An 8,859-nucleotide genomic window follows, 5' to 3' on the forward strand; every position below is an offset into this window, starting at 1 on the left:
AACGTGTGTTGTTTAAACGATCATAATTTACGATTACGCATACGTAATATAACACCAACAAAATTTCTTTGAAGTTAAATAGAAATTCTTACTTCATCATCACTAAAACATTATCTTTTTGTTTAATACTAGTCGCCAATTTTTCACGTTTAAAATCAAGATAATATTGTGATTTTTGTCGTTGTGGATGCATACGTCATAACTAATACTATAGAGTATTCAACAAGCTACTAAGCTAGACATTATGAGTTCTCTATAAACTTTCATGAACAACGAAAACTAAATGTTGTTTTTGGACGTTGTGTAATTTAATGTTGTTTATTGTTTTTGGACGTTGTGTAATTTAATGTTGTTTGAACTAAAACGAACACAAACCTCAAAAATCGGTTCATACAAACCGTTACATGGTTTGGTTTAGAGGGATTTTAGACCAGGCTGATCACTGATCCTTCTTATATTGTTGAGAAGTTTAACCTAAAATTTTGTGATTGGTTTAGGTTCAAACAACATTAAATTACACCATGTCCAAAAACAACATTTAGTTTTCCGTTGTTCTTTAAATTTAACCTAAATTATATATATAGGATTAATCCTGATCCATCCAAGACTATCACTACTTGTCCAAAGATGATAAAAGTCTCATTTGAAACGCTTCAATGTCTCCAAGTCCAAGTCTTGATTGAACCGAACCGGAATATAAAATCGGTTTACGAAAACCGTTATTAGTTCATCAGAGGTTTTAGCTATCCCTCGCCGTCTTTATCTAATCCGATTGCTTCATCTCCTTGGGGGAGGAGGAGCTTTAGCGTTCCACAACACAAATGGCTTCTTCTATTCTTAATCTCTTCAAATCATGTAGACCCTTTACTCCGATACGCTTCTCTTCTCTTCCCAAGTCTCAGTTCAGAAGTCAATCTCTCTTTAAACCGGAAAAGGAAACTCAAGCCCGTCGATGTTTCACGACTCTGTCATCACTAACGGACGGTGGAGATTCGATTCCAGAAGGAAAGGAGCTGTGGCTGCACAACACGATGAGTAGGAAGAAGGAGCTGTTCAAGCCCAAGGTCGATGGTAAAGTTGGAATGTACGTTTGCGGTGTTACAGCTTATGATCTCAGCCACATTGGGCACGCACGAGTCTACGTCACGTTCGATGTTCTCTTGAGGTATTGACTTGGATAAAAGAAGCGTTTAGTTTTATTGGGTGATGGGAAAGTTTTGATTTTTTTTTGGAATTTTGATTGGGAATTAGGCAGGTACCTTAAGCATCTAGGATATGAAGTGTCTTATGTTCGAAATTTCACGGATGTGGATGACAAGGTGAGATCTTTTCTGTCAAAGGAGCTGCTTCTTGGTTTAAGTCATGAGCAACTTAGTTCTGTTTTAGTAGTTTAGAGAAAGCTATCATCCTTCAGGGGAGTTTTAGTGAGAACCTCTTATACAACTTAAGCTCTGTTTAGATGTTTAGAGACAGCTTCTGGAGTTCCTTCATGAGAGTTTTGTTAGTGAGAACTTCTTAAGATTGAGTTTTGTGGCACCGTTTGATTAATAGGATAAGTGGCCAATGTCTGTTACTGCATTTAAGTTATTTCGTTTCTTTGTGGCTACAATTCTGTTCCTCGGGAAACATGATCATCCTAATGGCCAGAAGAATTGATTGAGCAGTTGAGAAATTTGGAGCTGTATGATATTGTCAGCGTCTTTAATACTGTTAGTCCATCTCACTTACTTGTGAGAGGCTACATGTGAACTTTTTCGACTTATAAAGCTAGCTGATATTATTGGTTTTGAGGGTGGTGGGGATGTGTTCCTATAATATACAAAATTGGAAAAGATCAGTATTTGTCTTTGTCAGGGAAGAGTTCACTTTAGTTTTATCCTTTCTGTCTGTGTCTGCCCTTTTCATATGCCTGTTTGATTGCTACGTTCATCTGCCTGCTGTTGTGTCACAAACTTTGAATAACCTTTACAGAGACAATTAGTGTATTCAGCTCGAAGCATAGAACTAGTTAGACATTTTCCGTCCCTGTATTATGCTACAAGGATTTCACTAATCTTTTCTGTTTTCTTAATCTGTCTCTGACTAGATTCTGTTATGTAGACTTTCAATTTGTCTTGTTGAAGCTGCCTGCAGCTAGATTCCCAACTGACTCATCAAATTTTAAATTTTTGTAGATAATTGCCCGAGCGAATGAATTAGGGGAAGATCCAATCAGTTTGAGCAGACGTTTCTGTGAGGAATTTAATCGAGATATGGAACAGCTTCAGTGTCTAGATCCTTCTGTCCAACCACGAGTCTCAGATCATATACCTCAAATCATCGACCTCATCAAGCAGGTTTGAACTTAAGTACTTCACTTTGTCCTCATGTTGCTAAAAATGGCTAAAGATATATATATATATTCATATGCGATGTTTTCCATTTCAGATTCTTGACAATGGCTATGCCTACAAAGTTGATGGAGATATTTACTTCTCAGTCGACGAACTTCCAACATATGGAAAACTGTCTGGACGAAAATTAGAAGATAACCGTGCAGGCGAGAGAGTCGCAGTTGACACGAGGAAGAAACATCCAGCAGATTTTGCTCTGTGGAAAGTATGCATTTTAATTTCGTTTTAGCGCTACATTTTATATACTGGCTTTCTCATTTAAGTCCTAGAAGAGTTTCAAATTTTTGGCAGGCTGCAAAAGAAGGGGAGCCCTTTTGGGAGAGTCCGTGGGGAAGAGGGAGGCCCGGTTGGCACATAGAATGCAGTGCGATGAGTGCCGCTTATCTCGGTTATAGTTTTGACATACATGGTGGCGGAATGGATCTTGTGTTCCCTCACCATGAAAATGAAATTGCTCAGAGTTGTGCTGCTTGTGATAGCAGCAACATCAGCTACTGGATCCATAATGGTTTTGTTACTGTTGACTCCGAGAAGATGTCTAAATCCTTGGGGAACTTCTTCACAATCAGACAGGTAAACATTTTTAGTTTTGCTATTTTCCTTTTATATCAAACATTTATATGTTTATTTCGTGTTCAGGTTATAGACCTTTATCATCCTCTTGCTCTGAGACTTTTTCTAATGGGAACTCACTATCGATCTCCTATCAATTACTCTGATTTCCTCCTCGAAAGTGCTTCGGAGCGCATTTTCTATATTTATCAGGTAAACCTTGTTTCTTGTCAGTTAGAAAGTTGCATTTGTGGAGTACTTCTCTTGTTTTTTAAGCCTAAGGTGCTTTACGTTGGGGCATAACATTATGTTCTTCTTCACTACAATCCTTTGAAGATGATTCTCATTTGCTTATTGACAGACGTTAGACGACTGTGAAAGCGTTTTAGGCGAGAAAGATTTGGCGTTTGACAATGATTCTGTTCCTTCAGACACTTTGACAATCATCAACACATTCCGTAGTGAGTTTATTGCCTCGATGTCTGATGATCTCCTTACACCTGTAACTCTGGCAGCAATGTCAGAACCATTGAAAACTATCAACGATCTCATTCACACCCGAAAGGTATGTATAACGTCTGCTCTTACGTTTATATGTTTCAAAAATTGGTTAATGATATAGTTGATCATATGCTGATTACAGGGGAAAAAGCAAGCAAGAAGAGAAGAGTCACTTAAGGCTCTAGAGACAACAATCAGAGATGTTCTTACTATCTTAGGGATAATGCCCACAAGTTACTCAGAGGTACAGCTTCCATTATATCAGAGTAATGATGTTGCGGCAGAGATTATGCCCACAATGTTACTCTCTAGTGTTTTTTAACTGTTCTGTTTCCTCCAATCTCCAGGTTCTTGTTCAGCTAAAAGAGAAGGCGCTAAAGCGAGCTGGACTTGAAGAGGAAGATGTGTTGCAGAGAGTGCAAGAGAGAACAGACGCGAGAAAGAATAAAGAATATGAAAGATCTGATGCAATTAGGAAAGATTTGGCATCTGTTGGGATAGCTTTGATGGATAGTCCTGAGGGAACAACTTTGAGACCAGCCATTCCTCTTGCCCTTCAAGAACCTGTAACTACACCTTGAGCTTCATAACTTATACTATATTAGTCTCTCTTTTTTTCGCAACTTATACTATAATTTCTATTCTTTTTTAGTGGTTCATAATATTTTTGTATCATTCTTGTTGATTTCGACTCAACACTAAAGAGTAACATTGGAGTCTTGTTTTATTCATTTTTTTGCTCACGTTCAGCTACTTGTTATATAACGGATACGCTCAATAATCATAGGAAGTTGATCAAAAAGCTTATTAATCTTACATTTTAGAGTTGTTTAAAAACATATATACACACAAACCCATACTCTTTTTTTTTTTTTTTTTTTTGTCGTCCCCCATACTCTTTTCCATACATTTACTTCAGGAAAAAAATTGAATCAAGTTGAACCGAACTAAGATCCGTTTTGGTTCATTTAATTCCAGTTTAGTTAGGTTATATATATTTGTTTTTCCAATTTCTTACTTTCTGAAAATATATATATATATATATATATATATATATTGTTTTTTTGTTTATTTAACTTAAAGAAGAAGCAAGAAATGTTAAGTTTGGATTTGGAGTAATGCATATGTGGTGGAGTCTCACAAGGGTTTCACTAAATATTGGTTTTGGGTGGGTAATGATGAAACAAGAGAATCATGTGGAAAATTCGGGGACCCTCTCGTTTCAATGTCGATTGTCGCCTCAATTTTATTTCTTTCTTTTAAATGAGTTATTCGTATCAATCCAAAAATGTGAATAAAATTATGATGGAACTTACGTAATCTGAATAATAAGTGGATGTTGATTCTTGAAAGGTCCTTCTTGTGTTCTAACCATATATGGAAAGGCCATAATTACCATATCTAAGTCGAAAGGCCAAGGTCTTAATGGCTAATGCCCACTTATATTCTCATAATTGAGTATTATTGTTGTAGAAAATTCTCGTAAAATGAGTTGTCTTGAAGTTTATACTTTGTTAGTGATGGATGGAGTACTTGTCGAACACATTACATCCACAATATTAGTGCCCTACGTAATTGGAACAAAGTTTTCTTTTTATTTGAAAAAGGTATATTACAAACTCAGACTATTTTTTTTTGACGTCATGCATAAAAATATGTGCAAGAACATTGTTCTAGCTCAAAGTAGAAACCTTTTATAGACTGTCAAAATTTCGATAGCATTGTCGGTCGGATCAAAAGGGAATACTGACCCCAAGAGAAAACTGATTAGGTGAGAAAGAAATTTTCATATTTGGAGGTAGCTTTATATGTAATTATTGACATCTTAATTATATATTATTAAACAATGGGCAGAATGTGTCTACATTTTTTAATATGAAAAGTTGAAAGATGAAACTTAATTTGAAAAAGTGGGGATTTTCACATAGAAAAGTATAATTGAAATATATAACAGATATAATTTCGTATATAAGAGATAAGCTACTCAAGTCCTTTTCATTGAATGATTCATGAATCCGTGGGTTTCAAAACGTAAAGGCGAATCGAAATGTAGAATTATAGAATTGCTTTATCATTTCAACTGAATTTTACAATATGTGTAAACTCAGAAATGGACAAGAATCAATAAAAGTTGAAGGGTTGGGGTCTTCGAGTGCTCTGCGAGGAACAACTTATAGAGACAAGACAAGTGAGAGACAGAACTCTGGCTCTACCTCTAACACACTCATGAATGATGCAACACTACACAATGTACCAAAATAAGTATTATTTTATTTTATTTCATTTTATAAAGAGATTTTAATATTTCATCTCTGTACACAAATGAGGATATCAAGGTACCAAAAGTATTACATATATGGTTTAAGGTACTATAAAAATGCTATAACATACGTTGTTTGATTATCAAATTTGACAAAGATTGTTTCATCCGCTGGACATAAGTGTTGTGTGACGCTATCTAAACTTTTATATTGATTAAAACTTATATAACTTATTAATTAAAAATGTGTTCAATCAAAACTTTTTCAAGTTGTAGTTGTCATTTTCAGTTTTTTTTTTCATTTAATTATCAAATAATTTAACTTATTTTATGAAAATGACCCACAAAAAAAAATCAGATACCCATCACAAAAATGAACCAGCAAAAATATTTAGTAACAACAAAACTGATATGTTTCTCTCTCTTTAATCTCTCTCTACCTATATAATTTACTGTAGCTAGCAACCATAACTACAATTTTTAAAGGATTTAGTATTTTCACAATTTACAAGTATGTATCACTTTATTTTTTTTTCATCAATAGGATTTTATTCATAATATTTTTCAAGGTGAATTACAAAGAGCTGGCAAGGAAAAAATTCCTTCCAGAAACTAAAGCTGGCGAGTACATGAACAAGCATGTATCACAATATATGATTTGTGGACCTTATTTATCTGTGTCAGTTTAATTGAGAACCTGGCAATATGCATAATGGAGGAACAAAATCATTAAGCCTACATAGTCATTTGACTTCGAAAACATATTCTATGTATCGTCACTAGAATAACATAAATAAAAAGAAAAATTGAAAAGCTATTTCTTAATGTAATTTGCTAGATATATCATATATGGAATCATTTTGTTATTATATAATTCCGTTATTCTTAAGATTACAATTAATTAACTAAATAAAATGATGCTGCACTGCTATTAGAAGAAGTTGTCATCCTTTCTGCAACAACTAGAGATTGCATCTTTATGTTTCAGAATTGCATGCAACTAGCAATCATGAGGCAATTTTCTGTATTAGGGAAGTAAACCCTATAATCAGTTGCGCTGTTAACCATTTTTTTGTTTTGTTAATAATATTAAGATGTCTTAAACAATGATGATAGTAGTATTAAGTATTAACTACTAAGTATAGATCACTTTAAGAAATTAAGAATGCAATCTAACTGTAAGAATGTCATGTATATGACTATTATGTATAATATAGTATTTTGCAACAGTATAAGTACGTCACTCTTATAAACATCACGTAAAATCAGAACATCAATTAGTTTTTCCTCTTGTTGGTTGACCTTGACAATGGTATATCATATGTTAGTAAGAAGTAAGAACCGTAGTTATTACATACTTCTTCTTTTTTTCTGACATCCGTAGTTATTACATACTTAGTGGCTAAATCACAGCATCGAATTACCATAATTAAATTTAAAATACAACAGTATCAATTACCATATCCACAAAATCTAGGGTTTATGCAAAAGCAAACATGCACAATGTTCGTCTTGAGGAAAAAGTATGTACTAAGAAACATCAATGTGGGAATTTTTAAGGATTTTTTTTTTGTTTCCTTTCAACAACAGTTATAATGTTGCTTTAAGAGAACATATCACTCACTAGTAAACCTATGAAACCTACTTAAACATGAACAACAAAATAAGTTTGGAGATGAAACAAAATTAATTACGACAGCGTATATATTTACTGAAGCACGCCACGTATATATGCATGTGAATATTAGTGAGTGCGTGGGAACGAGTTCAGTAAATAAAATTTTTGAGGGGAATTTGAACATGGAGAAAATTTCATGAATTTTAAATAGATAGTGCAATCACTGTCAACTACTATAAGACCACTGTTAGTTCACTGTCACTTTTAGAAAACGACCACTGCTTTGCATCAAAAGAAGAAAATCAATAATACCATTCTAGACTTGTAGTATCATCATACTCCATAAAACGATTTTAAAGTAAACCTAAGACCTCTCTGTTTTAGAAAAAGAAGAAGACCAATATAACGATGATAGTTATGATACATATTCATATATATATATATATACACATAAATACATGTGAATTTCTCTTTTATTAGATATAAATAAAAACTGAAAACCCTACCTTCCTTCCCCCAACATACACAAGTAACAAAAGAACCCTTAAGTTCTTCTACAACTGAACACATAACCTAAAATTAAAACCAACATATAACAAAGAGACGAATTCACATTTCAGATTACATAAAATACTCCATTTCTCTTATATTATTATAAGTAATTACTTCTCAAACTTTAATTGAGTAGTAGAACTAGTACCCGATAGCATTTGAAATTGCTGGTGGCTAGCTACGGCGGAAGAAGACGAAGCAGACGACTGAGGAAGAGGACGCTTACGCTTCTTCTTCTCATAGCTAACACCTCTGGCTTTGCTCTGCATATCTCTAACTTCCCTTAGGTAAAGCCTAACGGCACGAGCTCCAAAAGGATTCGTCTCAGGCTTACCTCCGTTCTCTTCAAAGGCAGCTCGAAGACGACCGATGAGTGCGTCGAGACTTCCCCAAGCTTGTCGGAGAGGACAAGGACACGGTGCCGGAGGATTTGGATGGCCGTAAAAGTGACAAACGTTGGTGTGGACTTTTGTCTTACCGAACTGGTCCAAGTAACGGAGGAACTCGAGCACGTGAGCTCCACTGCATCGGGAAAGCGAAAGCGGTGGCCGATGGTTCCTTAAGTACTGTCCGAACGTGTTCCAGTCTCTCCTCTTCTGGTTCTCGTAACGGCTTGAGTTAGCCGAGGGTGAGGAAGAGGAAGACGGTGGTTGCGTTGCTTCAGCTGCGGCGGCTCCGGTGACGGAGGAGGAGTTGTTTGTGATGATGCTGAGGTCTGTGACACCTCCGTAAGCTGAAGAGCCTTCCATCAATTGAGGAATCATATCCATTTTTTTAACAGATCGATCGATGTTGATTAGTTCTTGATTCTTGATCTTCTTGGTGGATATGGAGCAGCACAAATTGTGTTTGTGCGGTTGGGAGGTATAAGGTTACTTTGTGCAGATATATATTTTGCGTTATTGAGAATATTATTTTCTATTTTTGGGCAAATTGAGAATATATATTATTATAATTAGAGAAAATAATAAACTTTTTCGGGT

The 8,859-nt window shown here is 35.0% G+C and overlaps 2 protein-coding genes across 4 annotated transcripts; one reads left to right on the top strand and one right to left on the bottom strand.

The window, feature by feature from the left end:
* Positions 1-588: 588 nt before the first annotated feature.
* Positions 589-4,177, top strand: LOC104700355 (cysteine--tRNA ligase, chloroplastic/mitochondrial). Of its 3 annotated transcripts, none has more exons than XM_087459148.1 (9): positions 589-1,165; positions 1,252-1,319; positions 2,175-2,336; positions 2,428-2,598; positions 2,685-2,966; positions 3,033-3,158; positions 3,307-3,510; positions 3,589-3,690; positions 3,794-4,177. In XM_087459148.1, the coding sequence occupies exons 3-9, from the start codon at positions 2,253-2,255 to the stop codon at positions 4,025-4,027; spliced, it is 1,203 nt and encodes a 400-aa protein (XP_087315274.1). In that variant the 5' UTR covers positions 589-1,165; positions 1,252-1,319; positions 2,175-2,252; the 3' UTR covers positions 4,028-4,177. The 3 variants fall into 3 exon arrangements, with proteins under 3 accessions (XP_087315274.1, XP_087315273.1, XP_010414172.2); XM_087459147.1 differs by having other exon boundaries at positions 692-1,165; positions 1,256-1,319; XM_010415870.3 differs by lacking the exon at positions 1,252-1,319 and having other exon boundaries at positions 753-1,165.
* Positions 4,178-7,779: 3,602 nt separating this feature from the next.
* LOC104700356 (protein LIGHT-DEPENDENT SHORT HYPOCOTYLS 3) lies at positions 7,780-8,859 on the bottom strand. Its single transcript, XM_010415872.3, has one exon. It carries the CDS (start codon positions 8,644-8,646, stop codon positions 7,987-7,989), a length of 660 nt encoding a protein of 219 aa, XP_010414174.2. The 5' UTR covers positions 8,647-8,859; the 3' UTR covers positions 7,780-7,986.

The sequence above is a fragment of the Camelina sativa genome, chromosome 7 (genome assembly GCF_030686135.1).
Source record: "Camelina sativa cultivar CO46 ecotype springtype chromosome 7, ASM3068613v1".
NCBI lineage: Eukaryota > Viridiplantae > Streptophyta > Magnoliopsida > Brassicales > Brassicaceae > Camelina > Camelina sativa.